A 23,245-nucleotide genomic window follows, 5' to 3' on the forward strand; every position below is an offset into this window, starting at 1 on the left:
GCTAGCAGTTTATCAATTTTGCTCATGGATTTGGAGAATATAATATCGTTAAAAAGACAACACTACCTAAAGCAATCCACATACCACCCAAAGCATACTGTCTTGGTTACTGTAGCCTTATAGTGTGAAGTTGGGTAATGTGATGCCTCCAGCTTAGTTCTTTTTGCTAAGGATTGCTTTGGCTATTCAGGTTCTTTTTTGGTTTTATATGAATTTTAGAATATATATATTTTTAATTCTGTGAAAAATGACATTGGTAATTTGGTAGGAATAGTGTTGAATCTGTAGATTGCTTTGGGCAGCATGGCCATTTTAATGATATTGATTCTTCCAACCCATGAGCGTGGAATGTTTTTCCATTTGCTTGTGTCATGTGTGACTACTTTGAGCAGTGTTTAATAGTTCTCCCTTTAGCAATGTTTCACCTCCTTGGTTAGCTGTATTCCTAGGTATTATACTTTTTGTGTGTGGCTGTTAAAAATGGGTTTGTGTTATTGATTTGGCTCTCATCTTGAATGTTGTCAGTGTATATAAATGTTACTGCCGCTTGTACATTAATTTTGTATCCTGAAACTTTACTGAAGTTGCTTATCAGTTCCAGGAGCCTTTTGGTGGAGTCTTTAGGGTTTTTTAGGTATAGAATCATGTAATCACCAAAGAGAGGTATTTGACTTCTTTTCCTATTTGGATGCCTTTTATTTCTTTCTCTTGCCTGATTGCTCTGGTTAAGACTTCCAGTACTGTGGCAAGTAGGAGTGGTGAGAATGGGCATCCTTGTCTTGTTCTAGTTTTCAAGGGAAATGCTTTCAGCTGCTGCCTGTTTAGTATGGTGTTGGCTGTGGGTTTGTTATAGATGGCTTTTATTATTTTCAGGTATGCTTCTTCGATGTCTAGTTTCTTGAGGGATTTTTATCATACGGGGGTGATGGATTTCATAGACTGCTTTTTCTACAGTTTTGTTTTTTTTTGAGACAGAGTGTTACACTGTCCCCCAGGCTGGAGTGCAGTGGCTCTATCTTGGCTCACTGCAACCTACGCCTCCCACTTCAAGTAATTCTTGTGCCTCAGCCTCCTGGGGCTGGGGTTACTGGCATGCATCACCATGCCTGGCTAATTTTTTGTAGAGATGGGGTTTTGTCATGTTGTCCGGGCTGGTCTTGAACTGGCCTCAAGTGATCCTCCCACCTCAGCCTCCCAAAGTGCTGGGATTACAGGTGTGAGCCACTGTGCTCAGCCTTTCTGTATCTATTAAGATGATCATATGGGTTTTGTTTTTAATTGTTTATGTGGTGGACCACATATGTTTGCATATGTTGAACCATCCTTGCATCCCAGAGACAAAGCCCACTTGATTGTGTGGGTTTTTGTGTGTGTATGTGTATGTGTGTGTGTGTGTGCTGTTGGATTTAGTTTGCTAGTATTTTGTTGCATATGTTTACATCTATTTTCATCAGGGATATTGGCCTGTGGTTTCCTTTTTTTGGTTGTCTTGCCTCATTTTGGTATCAGGTTGATACTGATTTCATAGAATGAGTTAGGGAGGAATCCTTCCTCCTTGTTTTTTTTTTTTTTTTTTTTTTTTTTTTTTTTTTTTTTTTTTTTTGAGAATACTTTCAGTCAGATTGGTAACCAGCTCTTCTTTGTATGTCTGGTAAAATTTGGCTGTAAAAAATCTGTCCTGGGCTGCTTTTTTTTTTTCCTGGAAGATTTTGTTAGGACTAATTTGATTTTATTGCTCATTATAGGTCTATTCAGGATTTCTGTTTCTTATTGGTTAAATCTTGGGAGGTTGTATGTTTCTGAGAATTTATCCATTTCCTTTAAGTTTTCTAGTTTCATAAAGATGTTCATAGTAGTCTCTGATGATGTTTTGTATTTCTGTGGTATGAGTTGTCACCTTTCTCATTTCTGGTTGTGCTTGTTTGAATCTTCTCTCTTTGTTTCTTGATTAGTCTAGCTAGTGGTCTATCAATTTTGTTTATCCTTTCAAAGAAGTTTTTGTTATGTAGATCTTTTTTCTTTTTTTTTCTTTTTGGTCACAATCTCATTTAGTTCATGTCTGATCTTTTTATTTCTTTTCTCCTAGCTAGTTTTGGGTTTGTTTTATTCTTATTTTTCTAGTTCCTTGAGGTGTGATGTGTGGTTGTTCATTTGCGATCTTTCTATCTTTTTGATGTAGGCATTTAATGCTGTAAACATGCTTCTTAGCACAGCTTTTGTTGTATCCTAGAGGTTTTGGTATGCTATGTTTCTGTTTTCATTTGTATCAGAAATTATTTTGATTTCTGCTTTAATTTCATTCCTCGCCCAAAAGTGATTCTGGTTGTTTACTTTTCATGTACTTGTGTTGTTTTCAGAGCTCCTTTTGGTATTGACTTCTAATTTTATTCCATTGTGGTTCAAGAAATACTTGATATGATTTTGACTTTTTTTGAGTTTATTGAAACTTTTCATGGCCAAGCATATGGTTGATTTTAAGAATGTTCCACACACAGATGAGAAAAATGTATATTTTGTGGTTGTTGGATAGAATGTTCTGTAAATGTCTACTAAGTCCATTTGGTTTAGAGTTTAGTCTAAGTCTGGAGTTTCATTGTTCACTTTCTGCCTTGATGATCTGTCTTGTGTTGTCAGTGGGGGGTTGGCGTCCCTTCATTATTGTGTGGCTATTGATCTGTTTTCTTAGGTCTAGTAGTAGCAGTTTTATGAATCTTGGTGCTCCAGTGTTGAGTGAGTATATGGTTAGCATGGTTAAATCTTCTTGTTGTATTGAATCTTTTATTATTATATAAATAATAATAACCCCAGGGCCCAACCCCAATCTCAGCCCTACTCCACTCTAGCACTATAGTTGTAGCAGGAGTTTTTCTACTCATCTCCTTCTACCCCCTAATAAAAAATAGTGTATTAATCCAAACCTTTACACTGTTTAGGTGCTATTACCACCTTATTTAGAGCAATCTGTGCTCTAACACAAAATGATATCAAAAAAATGGTAGCACTCTCCACTTCAAGTCAACTAGACCCTATAATACTCACAATTGGCATTAATCAACCACACCTAGCATTTCTACACATCTGCACCCATTACTTTTTTTTTTTTTTTTTTTTTTTGAGACGGAGTCTTGCTCTTCCGCCCAGGCCGGACTGCAGTGGCGCTATCTCGGCTCACTGCAAGCTCCGCCTCCCGGGTAAACGCCATTCTCCTGCCTCAGCCTCCAAGTGGCTGGGACTACAGGCACCCGCCACTAGGCCCAGCTAATTTTTTGTATTTTTAGTAGAGATGGGGTTTCACCGTGTTAGCCAGAATGGTCTCGATCTCCTGACCTCGTGATCTGCCCTCCTCGGCCTCCCAAAGTGCTGGGATTACAGGCGTGAGCCGCTGCGCCCCACCGCACCCATGCCTTTTTTAAAGCTATATTATTTATGTGTTCGGGATCCATCATCCACAACCTCAACGATGAACAAGATATTCTAAAAATAGGAGGACTATTTAAGACTTTACCCCGTACTTCTTCCTCCCTTATTATTGGCAGCTTAGCACTTACAGGTATGCCTTTCCTAATAGGCTTTTAGTCTAAATACCTTATTATCGAAACCACAAACATGTCATATACCAACACCTGAGCCCTTTCTATTACTCTTATTGCCACCTCCTTAACAGCTGTTTGTAGTATCAGAATTACTGTCTTCGTTCTAATAGGACAACCCCACTTTACAACTCTAATTATTAATGAAAATAAACCCTTCCTAATTCAGTTAAACACCTAATAATAGGCAGTATCTTTGCTGGATTTCTCATCAGCAATAGTATTATCCCCACCTCTTCCCCCCAGACAACAGTACCACCTCATCTAAAACTTACAGCCCTTCGTGTAACCTAGGGATTTTGCTAGCAATGGAGCTCAGTCTTATAACTAACAATCTTAAGCTAAAATATCCATTACAGACATTCAGCTTCTCCAGTATACTGGAATTTTACTCAACCACAATCCATTGTACAACCCCTTGCTGAAGCCAAAATCTGGCTTCACTTCTACTAGACCTAGTTTGATTAGAAAAGTCCATACCAAAGGCAATTTCACAGACCCACATTACAGCCTCCATTACCATATCCACTCAAAAAGGCCTAATTAAATTTTATTTCCATTCCTTTTTTATCCCCTCCTTTCTAACTCTACTCTTAATTATCTACTCTGTTACCCCAAGTAATTTCAATTACAGCATAATCAGCAACAAACAATGTTCAACCAGCAGCCACCACCAATCAACACCCATAATTATATAAAGCACCTGCACCCACAGAATCCTCGTGAATCAACCCCAGACCCTCACCCTAAAAAATTATTCAACTTCCTACACTACACTACTAAAATTAGTTGTAATCACCACCCCATCATATTCAACCATTCATCAGATCAACACCAATTCTATTAATAACCCTAATAATAAAGTTCCTCAAATATCAATACTTGATCCTTATGTCTCAGGGTATTTATTCCTCAATAGCTATCGCTGCAGTATAACCAAAAACAACCATCATCCCACCCAAATAAATCAAAAAGACTATTAACCCTATAAAAGCCCCACCATAATTCAACACAATACGACAACCCACAGCACCACTAATAACCCTAAACCTCCATAAATAGGAGAAAGTTTTGAAGACAAACCTACAAATCCTATAACCAAAATAATACTTAATAAGAATAAAGCATATGTCATTATTCCCACATGGCCTGTAACCATGACTAATGATAGAAAAAATAATCGTTGTACTTCAACTATAAGAACGCTAATGATCAATGTACATAAAATATACCCACTAATTAAAATTATAAATTATTCATTTATTGATCTCCCCACACCATCCAGCATCTCTACATGATGAAATTTCGGCTCACTTCTTGGCACCTGCTTAATTCTCCAGACCATCACAGGATTATTTCTGGCCATACACTACACACCGGACACGTTAACTGCTTTCTCTTCAGTTGCCCATATCAATCGAGATGTAAACTACGGCAGAATAGTCCACTATTTTCACGCTAACCGTGCTTCAATATTCTTCATCTGCCTCTTCCTGCACATTGGCCGAGGTTTATATTACGGGTCATTTATGTCCCTAGAAACCTGAAATACTGGTATTATCCTCCTACTCACAACTATAGCAACAGCATTTATAGGCTACATACTCCCATGAGGCCAAATATCATTCTGAGGTGCTACAGTTATTACAAATCTATTATCAGCCATTCCATATATTGGAACGGATCTTGTTCAATGAATCTGAGGTGGGTTCTCAGTTGATAAAGCCACTCTTGCACGACTTTTCACCTTCCATTTTATCCTACCCTTCATCATTATAGCCGTAGCAATTCTCCACCTTTTATTCTTGCATGAAACAGGATCCAGTAACCCTTCAGGAATTTTATCAGATTCCAACAAAATCACCTTCCACCCTTACTATACAACTAAAGATATCCTAGGTCTAATATTTCTCCTCCTCCTTCTAATAACTCTAGTATTATTTTGACCTGACTTCCCGAGCAATCCAGAGAATTACACTTTAGCCAACCCCCTCAGTATCCTACCCCACATTAAGCCAGAATGATACTTTTTGTTTGATACACAATCTTACGATCCATCCCTAATAAACTAGAAGGTGTACTGGCCCTTCTATTCTCTATTCTATTCTAGCAGTTATTCTTGTACTACATACATTCAAACAACAAAGCATAATATTCTGCCCATTAAGTCAATGCCTGTTCTGAATTTTAGTGGCGGACTTGCTCACAGTCACATGAATCAGAGGATAGCCAGTTGAACATCCTTTTGTTACCATCGGACAGACAGCATCTGTCATGTAATTCTCCATTATCCTTGCCCTTATACCACTCACTGCCCTAATTGAAAATAAGCTGCTTAAATGAAACTACCCTTGTAGTATAACTCAATACTCTGGTCTTCTAAACCAGAAATGGAGAGTCTCTCCCCAGGACAACTCGGAGAAAAAGTATTCCTGCTTCACCATTGACACCGCTTCACCATCAACACCCAAAGCTGAAGTTGTAATTAAACTATTCTCTGTATTCTTTTTGGCACACATTTTAACTAATATGTCAGTATTGACTGCCAACACTAATATATTAGTACTCCTATGTACTTTGTGCATTACTGTTAATCCCCATGAATAATATATGTGCTATAAATGCTTGATTGTACATAGTACATACACACATAACCTTACGTTAAAGATCCATTCCACATGCATATAAGCATGTACTAACAATCCCTTAATCAACTATCACTCATTCAGACATTACACTCACATGACAAAACTCGATCCACATAAATATTGACCAGTACTGGAAACCCTTGATATTACATAGTGCATACGTTCATTCACTGACATAGTGTATTTCCGTCAAGATTAACCTCGCCAACATGGATATCCCCTACCAAGCTTTGGTCTCTTAATCTACCAACCTCCAAGAAATCATCATCCCTCTCGGGCGTGTTACTCTCCTCGCTCTGGGCCCATAACACTTGGGAGTGACTATACTGAAACTATACCTGGCATCTGGTTCTTACCTCAGGGCCATGAAACTAAGATCACTCACACATTTCACTTAAATAAGACGTCTTGATGGACTAGTGACTACCACCCTATTAACCAGTCACGGGAGCACTGTCATGCATTTGGTATTTTTAACTTTTGGGGATGCTATCACTCACCATTGTGGAAGGCCTTCTTTGCCTTTTTTTAAAAAAATTTTAAATTGTTGTTGGTTTAAAGTCTGTTTTATCTGATATAAGAATGTTTACTCCAGCTTGCTTTTTTTCCCAGTTGCATGATACATCTTTTGTTACCCCTTTACTTTGAGTCTATAGGTGTCTTTAGCCATTAGGTGAGGCTCTTGTAGGCTGCAGATGATTGTGTCTTGTTTTTTTTTTTTTTTGAGACGGAGTCTTGCTGTGTCACCCAGACTGGAGTGCAGTGGCGCAATCTCAGCTCACTGCAAGCTCTGCCTCCTGGGTTCATGCCATTCTCCCGCCTCAGCCTCCTGAGTAGCTGGGACTACAGGCGCCCGCCACCACGCCCGGCTAATTTTTTGAATTTTTAGTAGAGACGGGGTTTCACCGTGTTAGCCAGTGTCTTGTTTTTTTATCCAGTTTGCCGTTGTATCTGTTAAGTGGAGCATTTAGGCCATTTACCTTCAAGGTTAATATTGATATGTGAAAGTTTGTTCCTGTCATGGTGTTGTTAGCTAGTTGCCTTGGAGTCACAATTGAGTAATAGCTTTATAGGATCTGTGAGCTTTGTATTTACATGTGCATTTATCATGGCAAATATCATCCTTTTGTTTCCACATTTAGAACCCTTTTGCGCTTTTCTTACAGGTCTAGTCTAGTGATGATGAATTCCTTTAGTGTTTGCTTGTCTGTAAAAGACTTTGTTTCTCTTTCGTTTATGAAGCTTAGTTTGGTAGGATATAAAATTCTTGGTTATAGTTTTTTGTTTGTTTTTGGAGTCTAAAAAGGGGCCCCAAACTCTTTTGGCATGTAAGGTTTCTGCTGAGAATTTCACTCTTAATCTGATGGGATTCCCTTTGTGAATGATTTGAGACTTCTGTCTAACTGCTTTTAAGATTTGCTGATAGTCTGATGACTGCATTCCTTGGTTATGTTCATCTTGTATAGTATCTTCCAAGTGCCCTGTGAATTTCTTATATCTGCATGTCTCCATATCTAGCAAGATCAGAGGATTTTTCCTGTTTTATTTCCTCAAATATGTTTTTTTAAATTTCTTACTTCTTATTCTCCTTCACAATGCCTGTAAGTTCTAGGTTTGGTTGTTTTACATAATCCCATATTTTTCAAAGGCTTTGTTTGATTTTAAAAATTCTTTTAAAATTTTAAAACAAATTCTTTTTTTTTGTCTGACTGGGTAATGTAAAAGACCAGCCTTCAAGAAGTTTTTTTTTTTTTTTTTTTTTTAAAGACATCTGTCTCTTCCTTCATTTCCTAGATTGCTTTTCTGGTTATTTTTGTGTTGGTTTTCAACCTTCTCTTAGATCTCATTGAGCTTCTTTACAATTCCCACTTTGAATTATTTCTCTCATTTCTGAATTTTCATTTTGGTTATAGTCCGTTCATTGCCAGAAAGCCAGTGCAATCTTTTTGGTGGTGTCACAACATTCAGATTTTTCATGGTACCTGAATTCTTAATGCTGGTTTTTTCTCATCTAGAGAAACTGACACTTGTTGTTGTTTGAATTTACTTCATTTAAATGGTTTTTTTTTTTTCTCTCCCCCAACCTGCCTTGTGCCTATAGAGTATGCTCTAGGGTAGAGTCTTTTGCTTTGCTTTTATAGCCTTGTGTACTTTTGTTGGCAGGTTTTATATTTGTTGTGCAATTCAACCTACAGGCCTGTAGGTGGTACTTACTGGTATGAGCCAGCAGCAGCAAAAGCAGATAGATGTGTACCTGATCTTTGTTTATTGTGAGATTCACTGTGTTGTTTCAGGTGATGGGCTAGACAGTGGAAATTCCCCCATCCCCTGAACTTCTATTTAGCAGTGGGTCAGGGCGAGATAGCTGGGTAGAGCTGGACCACCTAGCTTGCCCACGAATACTCCAATGATGAGTATAGGCACTAGTCCTGATAGGGGTGGTTGAGGTCTCTGCTGCATGTTAGGGAGCTGCACTGGCTTCATGTCCTGGACAGGCAGGAATGTGATGTGTTCCCTGTCACACCCTTGTTCTGGGGCTCGTGACTCTTAGTGCAGATGCACAGTGTTGTCTGTCTCCAGGCCACAGTGTAGCTGAGAGTCACAGTAAATGCCTGTCATGCAGTTCTCCATGGGATTGGTTTCAGGACATGAGGGCAGAGTCTTGATGGATGAGTAGGAATTTCTCGGTGGGCAAGTGTGGAAGACCATTTTATGTAACAGCAAATGCAAAGGGATGAAGCATGAGAACACGGTATATTCAGAGAATTATAACAAGTTCAGTTTTTTATAGGAGTATAAAGTAAGAGGTAGAGGAATGACGGATGATAAGGCTGGACCCACGGCATGAGACCTGACCCTGAAAGGTGTTGTTTGCCTTTATATCTGAAGGGATTTAGTTTTAATCTAGCCAATGATGTGAAAACTCTGCAGAATTTTTAGTATAAGTGCATTTTGAAGGATTGCCCTGGCAGCAGCATAGGGGCTGGATTTGAAAGAAGGTAAGATGAGAGCTGGGAACATCTCAGTGAGGAGGCACAATGCCTCTTATGGGGAAAGAAGGGTCTGCACCACCAGCTCTTAGACTGTGGCAAGCTCTGTTATGGAAATGTGACCAAAGCACACCAAAAGAATAATAATTCTCTCTGGATGATTAGAGTGTACCATGGAAATTTTGTAGAGGAAGTGATATTATCATATAATTAAATGGAAATTATGTTGGCTAAAATTGTAATGTAATAAAGATCTCAGTTTTATTCTGGAAAGAAGAAATGCTGGATACTCTTTTTATCCTAGAAGGCAAGAGAAATTTAGTTTGAAGAGTAACTCACCCTCTGGGGTAAGAGTATGACATGGCTTGACATAGCAGTTCAAATAATTTTGCCCATGTGTTCTTGGCTTCCCTTTAGATTTCAGGTTCATCCTGTGAGGTTGGAAACGATTGTAGCTAAAATGTTATGTTAAATGATGGGTTGAGTGAGTCAAGCATGAAAAGCCTAGTAACTGTGGAAAGCTTACCCTGGTTTACATGGGGAAAAGGATTGTTCACTGTGCTGAAAAGAAAACTGGTCTTTGGAAATGGATCTTGTTTCGGTAGTTGTTGTGAGTCCTTGGGCAGAATGGTTAACTTCCTTGAGCCTCAGTTATAAAACTGTGAAAGACGTTTACTTCCTGGGGTTGTTTTGATGATTTAGTGAAATAAAGATACAGAAGTTTCCAGCACGTAGTAGATTCTTAATTCTGTTTGTATTACATTTCTCCTCATAAAGTTTTTTTCTTTTCTTTTTCTTTAAAAAAAATTTTTTTTTGAGACAGGATCATGCTCTGTTGCCCAGGCTGGAGTGCAGTGGCATGATTGTAGCACCTGGCCTCAAGTGATTCTCCTGCTTCAGCCTCCTGAGTAGTTGGGACTACAGGTGTGTGCCACCACACCAGGCTCATTTTTAAAATTTTTTGTAGAGATGGTGTTTTTCTTGTCCAGACTGGTCTTGAACTCCTGGCCTCAAGTGATCTTCCTGTTTTGGCCTCCCAAAGTGCTGGGATAATAGATGTGAGCCATTGCAACTGGCCTACTTTTATTGTTTATATAAGATATGGGGTCTCACTGTATTGTCCAGGCCAGTCTCGAACTCCTGGGCTCAAGCAATCCTCCCACTTCAGCCACCTGAATAGCTGGGATTACAGGTCTGCATCACTGAGCTCACCTACCAGGCGCCTTTACTTATGAAAATTTTCTTTTTATATAAATTATTTTCACAAAAGGAGTTTTCAGAACTGTTTTTAATGTCTGTAGTTTCTCAAAATAACCAGCTTCAAGTAATACGCCAAAAATGTATGTTTTGCGATGGCATATTCTGGTCTCCTGCAGTCATTTTTTGGGAGGGTATGTTCTGAGCCCCAAAATCTCTCTTCCTTTCTTTCCATTCCTTATACCAAGGGGTCCAACAGGCAACCAAGGTATTCAGTTACTTTTGTGCCAACCTAATAAGACACTATGGAGAAACTACAGAGTAGGCATATAAAAAGCTGAGAAAGCTACTGTGTTTAGAAGGAGAAAGAGCAAGGTAAAGTGAATTCCAATCAGCTTTTTGCCGTATTAGATGAAATAAGGAGTTCAGTGCTTTTGGTGACTGAAATGGCAGGTAGTTGCTTAGTAAGTTGCTTTGGGTATCCTGGACTCCTGCTTTTTCTGTACTTGACCTCCATATCTAGCCTGTTGATATAAGTCATGTGTGTCTTCTTTCTCTCTTATTTTTTCTGTGTTTACTGCTACTACTCCATGGTCATGTCATCATCATGTTACCTGGATTATCATGTAGATACTGAATTGGTTTCCTTCTTCCTCTCTGGATGTTTATTAGCGTCACCTAGCACTTAAAGTGTTCCGCTCCAGAATAATTATGTCATGATGGCAAGGAGAGCTAGCCGAAATACTAGATGTTTTTTTTTGAAAGCCTCATTAATCATGTGACATCTAGGCATTTAAATGTCATGTCCTTTGTTTTTGGATGGTCGGTTTCCCTATTGCAGCCTTTTCAACAAAGGTAGCATCCTTCCTACTTTTCCTTCAGGTTTCAGGTGAGCCTTCAGGGGAATCCCCCCAGGGCTGTCCGGTGGAACTTTCCGCGATGATGGGAGATATTTGGTATCATTTGCATTGTCCCATGCAGTGGTGTTGGAGCTCAGGTCACGCTACCCCAAAATATGACTTCAGGAGCCCACAATATGCTACTGCAAAATATGTCTCTTTGTCATATTGGTTATTTAGAGTTGGTTATTTTGAGAAACTGTAGACACAAGAATAGCTCTGAAAAGTTGCCCTTTTGTCAGAGAAATTTACATCTATAAGGGAAATCTTTTCCCTGCAGTAGGAGGAGAGGGGCTGCTAAATGGAAAAGGCATTGACTTAAAAACTGCACAACAAATCTTACTCTTGTTTTCAGTGTTTTTTCTGGTCATCCCCCTGTAACAGATTTCCCCATCACCCTCCACTTCCTTTATTTTAGCAAATGATGGTATTCCGCTGAAGTTTAAACTCTTTCTTTGAAATCTACTCTGGAGATTTACTCGGTTCTCTTGAATTTTCTCCCATGTATGTTTGAGGTATACATATGAAACAACTCTTGTTAATCTGTCTTTTGTTACAGGGAGTCCCAGTTTATGAAGATAGAAAATTATTTTTTCTCTCCTGTACCAGCCACTAGTTATTGAGCACTTAAACTGTTACTAGTGTGACTGTGAAACAAGTTTAAATTTTATTTAATTTTAACTGTGTTAGGTGCTTTAACCTGTGCCCTCACAGTACCCTGTGTATATTCCCCCATTGTAACACCATAGTGTATATATTCCCAACATTTTATTATTAAACATATCGCAAAGTTGAAAGAATTTTGCAGTGTTCATCCCTATACCCATCATCTAGATTCTACCACTAATATTTTAATATATTTGTTTTAACACATACGCATCTGGACCTTTCTGTATCCAACCATTAATCCTTTAAAAAAATACATTGCAAGATAACACCAGTATACATGGCCCTAAGTACTTTAACAGGCATATAACCAACTTTTATTTGCATGTAAAATTAATGTACAGCGAAATGTCCATATTTTAAGTGCATATTTGCTGAGTTTTGATAATCGCATATAACTGTGTAACCCACACCTCTAAGCAAGATGAGAACATTACCAGCAGTTCCCTCCTGCCTCTTCCCAGTCTATCTTTTCTCTTACCCTCCCAAGCAACCATTATTTTGATTTTCTTCCTGTAATGTCCTTCAGTACCCCAAAAAGCTTAACATCATGCTCATGATAAAGGAGAAATGCTTTGGCCACTTAGTTTCCGTACGTGCCTTTCTACACATATTTGAATACCAGTACAACAAAGCAACTTTATTTTTGCTATGGTGTGAATATTTGTGTTCCCCTCATGCCCCCAATTCATATGTTGAAACCTAATCTGATGTGACAGTATTAAGAGGCAGGGCCTTGAGGAGAAGGTGATTAGATTATGCCCTCATGACTGGGATTAGTGGCCCTATAAAAGAGGCCTGAAGGAGCTTGTTTTCCCCTTTCACCACATAGGGACTCAACAAGAAAGTGCAGTCTATTAGGCCCTCATCAGACACTGAATCTGCTGACACCTTGATCTTGGACTTGCTAGCCTCTAGAACTATGAGAAATAAATGTTGTTTATAAGCCATCCAGTTTATGGTATTTTTGTTATAGCAGCCTGAATAGAAGAACTGAGACAATTTTCTAAGAAGATACAGCTATCCTTGCAGTGAAGAAGTTCTTACCCATACCCTAATGGAGAAGACTCCTGGTTCCATCAGTCACGTATCCATCACTGGCTACATAAATTACTACTCTTACTCCATCACCGTCCCACTCAATATTCAGTTATATAAAGACTAAATTGTAAAGTTAACTTCAGTAATTTGTGTGTAAAATAAAATTGGGAATTAGGGAGAAAAATATGGTTAGTACAGTCAATTCTTGTTATTCATGGTGGTTATGTTCTGTAAAGTCATCGTGAACACTGCATTAGCAAATATTCATTTCTCTTAGGGGAAATACAGGGTTAAGTTTCTGCAAGCCTCAAATCACAACTTATGTCAACAGATCAAGACATAACCTTGTTTTCTGTGTGTTTCTATTTAAAGACACCTTACTATATATTGTTGATCTATTAACATTGAACTTATAGCTAATGGCACTGTCTTTCGTATTTGAAGAAAGCTTAACTAAAACACAATTTTTTCAGTAAGGCACAGCCCAGCTTTCCTGAGCATAGGAACACCTGACAGTACTTCAGTACTATGCTTGGGAATCACTCAAAGTGGTGAAATCAGTGACAGGAAGCATACACAAAAAAGTGGCACCAAATGTACAGTGGAAAGGACAATTGTTTATACTATGAAAGCTGACACAGGAAGATGGAGTGTTAGCTTGTTCAGCCTCAGCTGGAACATATGCTTGGAGTGATTTCAGTATTTTGCTGCCCTGAACTTGCATGTGTTCTTGAATGACTGTGAAAATGCTGTGAATATGAGTTTGGGGATTACGAATGAATTTTAGTGCATAGGCAAATTCACAAATACAGAATCTAAATTATGAAGATTGACTGTATATGCAAATAAACATGTATATAATCAAAGAGAAAATATGCAAAGCTACTGCATAGCTTGTGTCTGTAACTGGTCTGAGGTGGTAGTTGATATATGTGGCTTCCTTCATCTACTCCCTGTTCTATACCTCTCTTGCCTTCTGCCAGAATTTCAGCTACTCTGGCTTTTTTTTTTTTTTTTAACCTGATTGAGTGACTCATAAACTTTCCTTCTTGAAGGGACTGTGTCTTATTTGCTCTGTTTTTTGGTTGCTGTAACGTTTCATTAACCTTGTATTGGGCATGGAAGTAGTATGACACGCCCTAGACGATCTTCTGGGTTTCACTTATCCTACTTTGCCTCCATTGCAAAATAGCACACTTGTTTGCCCATGGTAATTCGGATTCATTTTTCCAACTAGTAGATTAACCAATGTTTTTGGCTTGTTGGTTTCAGTGACATAAGAAGTACAAAATGGCCATATGGCAGTCTCATCTTCCAGTTAATCAGAAACATTGTTGTGTCCCCTTTGGAAGCATTTCTCCTTTAAGGACTAAGATCTCCAAACCATCAGAGCTCAAAGTTGCCAGGACTAGAAACAGAAATTTTGCAAGTGGCTTATGTGGGTATAATAATGAGAGGAACCATGCCTGCTTCTACTTCTTGATTCCTGGACTGACATATTCTGGCTGTGGGCAGATAGCATCATATAATGGTCTGTGATTGAAATAATAAACTGCAGCTTGTAAAACAGAGCCCCATCCTTTCAGGTTTTTGTCTCCTAACTAGTACTGCTACTTAAGTCTTCAGTAAGCCATTCTACATGATGGAGTAATGGTAAAACCAGTTAATCTTAGTGTCATGAGCACATTATCCACCTCTTTTGCTATGAAGTGAATTCCTTAAGGAGATACAGTGCTGTATAGAATGCTGTAATGATAGGTAATACATTCTGTGAGTCTATGAATGGTGGATTTGGCAGAAGCATTGCAGGCAAATTCATATCTGGAATATGAGAAACGGATCCGTTATGGAAGAGAACCAAATAAAATCTATCTGCCACTAGGTGGCCAGCTGTCTCTTTCCCACCCATGGTGCCATACTGGGAATTCAGTGTTGGTCTCCAGCATTGGCAGATCAGATGCTCTGCAGTAGCTTTAGCCAGATCAGTTTTTTCAGTTTTGGAACGGACTAATCTGTGTGTGTGTGTTTTTTTTTTTTTTTTTTTTTTTTTGAGACAGAGTCTCACAGTGTCGCCCAGGCTGGAGTGCAGTGACATGATCTCAGCTCACTGCAACCTCCACCTCGCGGGTTCAAGCGATTCTCCTGCCTCAGCCTCCCCAGTAGCTGGGATTACAGGCATGCACCACCACACCCAGCTAATCTCTGTATTTTTAGTAGAGATGGGGTTTTGCCACATTGGCCAGGCTAGTCTTGAATTCCTGACCTCAGGTGATCTGCCCGCCTCGGCCTCCCAAAGTGCTGGGATTACAGGCATGAGCCACCACACCTGGCTTAATCTGTGTTTTTGAACCCATTCATAATCTCCATCCCTGCCACCATGGCCACTTTGTTCATGGGTCCATTGCACAAGCTTAGATATGATGGAGAAGGAGGTTGAGTGCCATCCATAGAGTATGTCGTTTTATCTACCTGATTATTAAGAGCCTCTGCATTGATGTGCCCACCTCATGGTTCAGTCTCTCATGGTTCAGTGCTGCTGCTTAAGTTTCTGTGCAACTCCAAAATCCCATCATCCCCACTGAATTCAACTTATCTCAATATCCTCCTGTAGTCATACCTGTCCTACAAAGGAGAGTGAAAAGAATTTTGAAAACCTTGTAGGTGGTCTTTCACTAATACATTTCTCCCTCTCTTTTTTTTTTTTTTTTAAGTTTTGTTTCAGAGACAAGGTGTGCTCTGTCTCCTAGACTGGAGTATAGTGGCACGATCGTAGCTCACTGCAAACTTGAACTCCTGGGCTCAAAGGATCCATCCTCCTGCCTCAGCCCCTCAAGTATTAAATAGCTGGGATTACAGGTGTGTGCCACCATGCCTGGCTAATTATTTTATATTGTTGTAGAGATGAGGTCTCATTATGTTGCCCAGGCTGCTCTTGAACTCCTGGCCTCAAGCAGTTCTCCTGCCTTGGCCTCACAAAGTGTTGGGATTACAGACGTGAGCTACTGCGCCTGGCCACTAATAGGTTTCTCAATGTCTTAGTAAAAGGAGTGTTTTCTAGGCCCTCTCATGGACATAAGTGGCAGTTTAGTGTGTAGGTAACAAATGATAAATCCAGTCCAACCTTCCTATCTCTCTAAACCTTTGGATCCTTCTCTCTTACTATGCTAGGGAAACTTTGGAACCTCAGCCTTATTAAATATTAAATTAATATAATTAATGTTTAATTAAATTAAACTTCAAGTTTCAGTCAGCCAATCAAGTAAGCTGTTAAAGCCACTTCCAGTTTTGTGAGTTAACACATTATCTGTGGGATCTCTAGTATAGAAGTAGTCAAACCTTTTCTGTAAAGGGTCAGATAGTAAATATTTTAGGTTTTAGAAGCCATATGGGTTTTGTCACAACAACTCTTGTTCTGCTGCTATAGTGTGAAAGCAGCCATAGACAATATGGCCCATCCATTAATGGGCATGGCCCCATTCTAGTAAAACTTTAGTTACAAAAAACGGTTTGTCGACCTCTGCTTTATAAGTGTGTACATATAAATGAATTAGAGCCAATGTAGTGTTATATTTCACCCTCCTGGTCTAGCACCTTTAGAATCCATTGCCATACATGTTCTGTGGGATTCTGCTAGTTTATCAGCAGATCTTTTGGTGTGTTCAGCTACTTCCTTTGGGTCATAGTATATACCTGTTCTTCTGGAGCCTGCCAAAATTTGACATGGGTTAGTGACAATGGCAGTGGTTAGGGTGTGTCTTGAGGAGGATTGAACATCCTCTTTTAATGCATCCACTGTGGGTAAAGCTGTCCTCAGGTTTTTAAGCAGTGGAAGAGTCATCTCCTCAGACAAGGGGGGAAAACTACTTCTGGTAAGGGAGACTCAGAAGGACTTGGGGGTTCAAGTTGGTCAGTTTCATTTGGGTCCAAATAAATATTCCCATTCCAAATTTAAGGATTCCATTCTTTACTAATCTGTCCCCTAACTTTCACAGGAGAAACTTGGTGAGACCATGAATTCAGCTATTGTTTTAATTCAGCAATCCTCATAATTAAATTAAATTTTATATTTGATTTTCAGCTAAATCAGCTCTAAGACCATGACTTGATCTGAAAGTTGGATCTGAGCTGGTTATTTTCTCCCTGTAGGTGCCCCAGTGCAGCAGTCCCCAACCTTTTTGGCACCAGGGATTGGTTTTGTGGAACACAGTTTTTCCATGGACCGGGTTGGGTAGGGGGAGGATAGTTTCGGGATGAATCTGTTCCACCTCAGATCATCAGGCATTAGTTAGATTCTCATAAGGAATGCACAACCTAGACCCCTTGCGTGCGCAATTGATGGTAGGGTTTGTGCTCCTATGAGAATCTAATGCCTCCACTGATCTGACAGGAAGCAGAGCTCAGGTGGTAATGCTCGCTGGTTTGCCGATCACTTCCTGCTGTGTGGCCCAGTTCCTAACAGGCCATGGACTGGTACTGGTCCATGGGTGGGGGCTTGGGGACCCTGCTCTAGTGCTCTCAAAAGAACTCACCCCACATCACAGTCCTTATTTTCATAATTTCTGCCATTATGGTCAGTTGCAGCAGCCACTTGGGCTTCTAAGACATGTTCCTCAGTACTTCATTACAGTCAACCAAAGTGATAGCTTAGTTAATTGTGACTCCAATACCTACTGTAGATTACTAGCATTTCATCTCCCATTGGCGAGGAACTTAGCACTGCACTGAAGCCCAAGGCCATGACCAAACCAGTCCTCGAATTGCATCTCTGTGGGCCTGTCTCCTAGGACTGCTCCCAATACCGATTGTGTGTCACTCACGGTCCGTTGAGGAGAGACAGAAATCATGTAGTTACTTAGAAAGGGGAAGTTTAATCTAAGAACTGTTAAGTTGTGATAGGAGAGTAACTAAAGATGTAAAGAGAACTCTAACGGATATTCTAGGACTAAGAGCCTCAAGGAAGGACCAACTTGCAAGAGGGGTCCCCTCTACCAGGCTGGGGTTTAGATCTTATTGGAGAAGGTATAGCTGTAGCCCAGGTTTGCTGGTGGAGAAGATTGCTGTGTGGCTGGTCCATAGTAATTTGGCAAGCAGAAAACAATCCTTTCATGTATAGGTAAGCCAATGCTGGTCAGCCTGTCTACGAAGGGAGTCCAGGTGGCTTCTGTGGGTGTGAAATCTGGAGTGTGTGGGCTGAGGTTGCCAGATCACTGAGGAACTGGACCCCTGGGCATACAGCTATGGCTAAGTACCCCTGGATGTCCTCCTCATCCATACCATGCAGCAGGAAGTCCACCCCATGACATACCATGCAGCAGGAATTCCACCCCATGACAGACCATGCAGCAGGAGCCAGAAGACAGTAAAATGCAGCAAGCAGAACTAGGAAGTGTCCTTTCTGCAGTGTTGCTTCAGTGCCCTGTACTGACAAAGCATAACATTATACTCACTGTAAAGAGGAAATGCCTGCAAACTCCAGGCCTTTATTGCAGTGCAGGTACCGAAGGATGAATTCAGAGCGGAGAGGCAACATATTGGTAATTGGCCTAGTCCATCAGATCATGTTATTGATTCCACAGTACCCTATTTTAAGACAAGTAAATATTCAAAGCTGTAGTCAGGTCCTCTACTTCTTTGACCTCATACTGCTATCTTCGTCTTGGCTCTGCTGCAGCCATCCAGGCCTTTCTGCTGTTTCTGGAACATATCTGCATGCTCCGGACTTAGGACCCTTGCTGGTCCCTCTTCCTGGAAGCTATTTTCCTAGCTGTCCGCATTGTGAGTTCCTCATTTTTTTCAAGTCTTGCTCAGAGGTCAGCTTCTCAAGAAGGCCTGCCCTTTACCCACTTATTTAGTACTCTAAGTCACCTGAACTCCTTACCTCTTCACATGGCTTGACTTTTTCCACAGTACTTTTCACCCAACATACTATGTAATTTACTTATTTATCATGTCTATCTCCTCCCACGAGAACATCAGGCGCCAGGAGGGTATGAGGGGCAGGAGTTTTTTAATGTTGCTCACTTATTGCAGATACCTAAAATAGTATCTAGTGCATTATAGGTGCTTAATAAATACTTAAATATTGTAACAGTCTATGATGTTCATTGAAGGTGAGATTCCAACTTCAAACAATTTTCATTTTCTTATTCAAAATATTTTTACTACTTCTGCATTATGCAACTTCCCTTTATTTTCTAGACTGGTTACATTCTTTTGACTGATTAGGTCAAGATGGGTACATTTTTTGTCTTGTGCTCCATATAATGAAATAGGGTTTGTATTTTATGTTACGTTCTTTACATCATTTTTCAGCTTCTGTGACTTTTCTCATCTGAGTAGATGACTGAGACAGATAACTATTTTTAATATTATATTTTTTAGAATTAAATCTTGGTTTGTGGAAAGTTAACTGATTGTTTTTAATTTTATTTTTAGGTGCTGAATGTGGAGTAAATGCAGATGTTGAGAAACATCTTGAATTGGGCAAGAAATTACTTGCAGCTGGACAGCTAGCTGATGCTTTATCTCAGTTTCATGCTGCCGTAGGTTTGTATCATGGAACCAAATCACTCAGTGCCTGTCTTAGTGAATTCTAGTAATAGCTCTTTTTTTAATAACATTTAAAATAAACATTATTTCATGTTTAAATAAAACATTTAAATATATTTGTGGGATTCTGAGCGAAATAGATTGATAAAATAAATATATAACACTTAAATGTATGTGCATCTAATGTATGAGAGAAGTTTGAAGGTTAGTGAGGCCTGCTACTACCAAGGATAATTCAAGATAATTCTGACAAACAGCTTTTCTCAGTGTATTATTTGGCTTCTGACTTTTTTTTTTTTTTTTTTTTTTGAGATGGAGTCTTGCTCTATCGCTGTCGCCCAGGCTGGACTGCAGTGGCACGATCTTGGCTCACTGCAAGCTCTGCCTCCCGGGTTCATACCATTCTCCTGCCTCAGCCTCCTGAGTAGCTGGGACTACAGGCGCCCGCCACCACTCCCGGCTAATTTTTTGAATTTTTAGTAGAGACAGGGTTTCACCGTGTTAGCCAGGATAGTCTCGATCTCCTGGCCTCGTGATCTGCCTGCCTCGGCCTCCCGAAGTGCTGGGATTACAGGCGTGAGCCACTGCACCCGGCCAGCTTCTTACTTTTTGAACAGATTTTACTGAATGCAGTTTAATTTTCTTGGTGACTTGGGTTTTCAATATGTTTACTTGATATCCTTGGGAGATGCTGCAGTTCATTGCCTCTTCAGTATTGGTCAGACCCCAGCTGCTCTTCATTTATACTGTTGCTTCTTATTTCTTACTCATGTCTGTCTGTAGAATCAACTGTCGTGCAGCTGTTCATCTGTTAGGACTGTAAGCAGTGAGATGACCAGAATAAATAGGTTCTTAGTGAAGGCTTAATGAATTTTCTCTCCTTTTCTTTTCTTTCTTTTTTTTTTGTTTTGTTTTTTTTGAGACAGGGTCTTGCTCTGTCACCCAGGCTGGAGTGCATTGGTGTGATTATGGCTTACTGCAGCCTCAGCCTCCTGAATAGCTGGGATTATAGGTGTGTGCCACTATATCCAACTACTTTTTACAACTTTTATTTTTTATATTTTTGTACAGATGGGGTCTCACTATGTTGTCCAGGCTGGTCTCAAACTCGTGGGCTCAAGCCGTCCTCCTGCCTTGGCCTCCTAGAGTGTTGAGATTGTATGCATGAGCCACCACACCTGGCCTGGATTTCCTTACGAGTCACTGCTAAACTTTTGTACTGGGACTTTTTGACATTAACTTTCCTCAGAGTTCTTTACTTATATATTTTTATCTTGATTTGAATGGTTGAGAGTGTCTAGTTAACAACCGAGGGTGGTGTTTTTTTTTGTTTTTTGTTTTTTTTTTTGAGACAGGATCTTGCTCTGTCATCTAGGCTGGAGTGCAGTCACGTGATCTTGGCTCACTGCAACCTCTGCCTCCTGGGCTCAGGTGATCCTCCCACCTCAGCCTCCTGAGTAGCTAGGACTACAGGTGCATGCCACCATGCCCAGCTAATTTTTGTATTTTTTTTTATAGAAACTGGGTTTCGCCATTTTGCCCAGCCTGTCTCAAACTCTTGTTCTCAAGCCATCTGCCTGCCTCAGCCTCCCAAAGTGCTGGGATTATAGGTGTGAGCTACCGTGCCCAGCTGGTGTGTTTTTTAATAAGATACAGCTGTGCTCCCAGAAAAACTATCATCCTATTGTTGTAATTTACTATATAAACTCAACCTAGTTAGGTTTTGGTTTGTCATACTTTTCTTTATGCTTTTTCTTAAACTCAGATTTTTATTACAGATGTTATTAGCTCTCTGAACTCATAGGAAACATATTTTTTTGATTAAAAAACTCTATTCAAGGCTGGGCATGGTGGCCTATGCCTGTAATCACAGAACTTTGAGAGGCTGAGGTGGGTGGATCACTTGAGGTCAGGAGTTTGGGACCAGCCTGGACAACATGGTGAAACTTGTCTGTACTAAAAATATAAAAATTATCCAGGCGTGGTGGTAGCCACCTATAATCCTAGCTACTTGGGAAGCCGAGACTGGAGAAACCCGGGGACAGAGGTTGCAGTGAGCCAAGATCGCACCATTGCACTCTAGCCTGGGCGGCAGAGTGAGACTCCATCTCAAAATTAAAAAAACGAAAAACCAAAACTCTACTCAAGAGACATGGCATAATTATAAGAACATAGAAAAGTTGAAAAATGATGAGAAAAGTGAAAAAAAGATACCTTTGTGAGTAGTAGAGAAAGCCATTCCACACTAATAAAGGATTCACTCTACCAGAGAAAATATCAATTTTAAATGGGTATAAGCCTAATAACATAGCCACTAAATACATAAAACAAAAATCAACAGAACTAAAAGGAGAAATAACAAATTTATAATTACAGTGGAAGGCTTTAGCCTCTTTCAATAATATATAGGAAAACAGACAAGAATAACAGTAAAGATGTTAACTTGACCCAATTGAAATACACATAACACCTGCACACAGCTACAGAATACACATTCTTCCAAGTGTAAGAACATTACAATAAAAATATTATAGGAAAGTCTCATGAACATAAATACAAAAATTCTGAAAAACATAATAGCAAATCAATCTAAAGTTTAAAGAAGTCCACATATTATGTTTGTACACACAAACACATACACACACCACTTGTTTCTGTTATAAGGATGTAAATTCGGTTTGGCATTCAAAAGTCAGTATTAGTCATCACATTAAAAGACTACAGGAGAAAAATATTATTTCAAAGGTGCAGAAGAAGTATTTGGTAAATATTTAACACCATTTTTGAAAGAAAAAGCACCTTTTAAACAGTTTGGGAATCTGTATTGGTGAGTACACCAAAAATCCTATAGCTACCATCATACTTTATGGTGAATATTGATAGCTCTCCCCACACCTCACCACCGCTGAGATTGAGAATGAGACAAGGATACCCACTATTACTACTTGTAATCAACATTCTGCTAGAGGTCCTAGCCAATGCTTTTTTTTTTTTTTTTTTTTTTTTGAGGCAGAGTCTCGCTCTGTCACCCAGGAAGCTGGAGTGTAGTAGTGCAATCTCAGCTCACTGCAACCTCCATCTCCCAGGTTTAGGCGATTCTCCTGCCTCAGCCTCCCAAGTAGGGGGGGTTACAGTCATGTACCACCATGTCCAGCTAATTTTTGTATTTTTAGTAGAGATGGAGTTTCACCATGTTTGCCAGGCTGGTCTTGAACTTCCTGACCTCAAGTCATCCACCCGCCTCCCAAAGAGCTGGGATTACAGACATGAGCCACCATGCCTGGCCTAGCCAGTGCAATTTGTATACCAATTTTCTATCTTGCAACCTTGCTGAACGTGTTTATTAGCTCTAATAATTTTTGTGTTGGTGTTGATTCTTTAGGATTTTCCATATATAAGATTATGTTATTGGGAAATTATAGTTTTACTTATCTTGTCATGGGAAGGACCCAGTGGGAAGTAATTTAATCATGGGGGAAAATATAGTTGTACTTATTTTTGTCGTGGGAGGGACCCAGTGGGAGTTAATTTAATCATGGGGCGGTTACCCCCATGCTATTCTCATGAAAGTGAATGAGTTCTCACAAGATCTGATGGTTTTATAAGGGACTTTTCCCCCTTTTGCTCGGCACTTCCCCTTCCTGCCATCATGTGAAGAGGACGTG

General features: G+C 39.7%; 1 protein-coding gene across 2 annotated transcripts in view; it reads left to right on the forward strand.

Annotated features, from left to right (window-relative positions):
- DNAJC3 (DnaJ heat shock protein family (Hsp40) member C3) overlaps nucleotides 1-23,245 on the forward strand; it is a 109,457-nt gene that overhangs the window by 10,457 nt on the left and 75,755 nt on the right. Inside the window, exons 1-2 of one of the 2 annotated variants that reach the window (XM_054529560.2) lie at nucleotides 15,781-15,887; nucleotides 19,467-19,577. Coding sequence is in view for 1 of the 2 variants with exons in the window: in XM_024230931.3 (XP_024086699.1) it covers nucleotides 19,467-19,577 (111 nt within the window). In the remaining variant the exon portion in view is untranslated. Of the gene's footprint in view, nucleotides 1-15,780; nucleotides 15,888-19,466; nucleotides 19,578-23,245 lie in introns of those variants that run through there. The other variant, XM_024230931.3, reaches the window with a different exon arrangement.

This window comes from Pongo abelii, chromosome 14 (assembly GCF_028885655.2).
Source record: "Pongo abelii isolate AG06213 chromosome 14, NHGRI_mPonAbe1-v2.0_pri, whole genome shotgun sequence".
Classification (NCBI taxonomy): Eukaryota; Metazoa; Chordata; class Mammalia; order Primates; family Hominidae; genus Pongo; species Pongo abelii.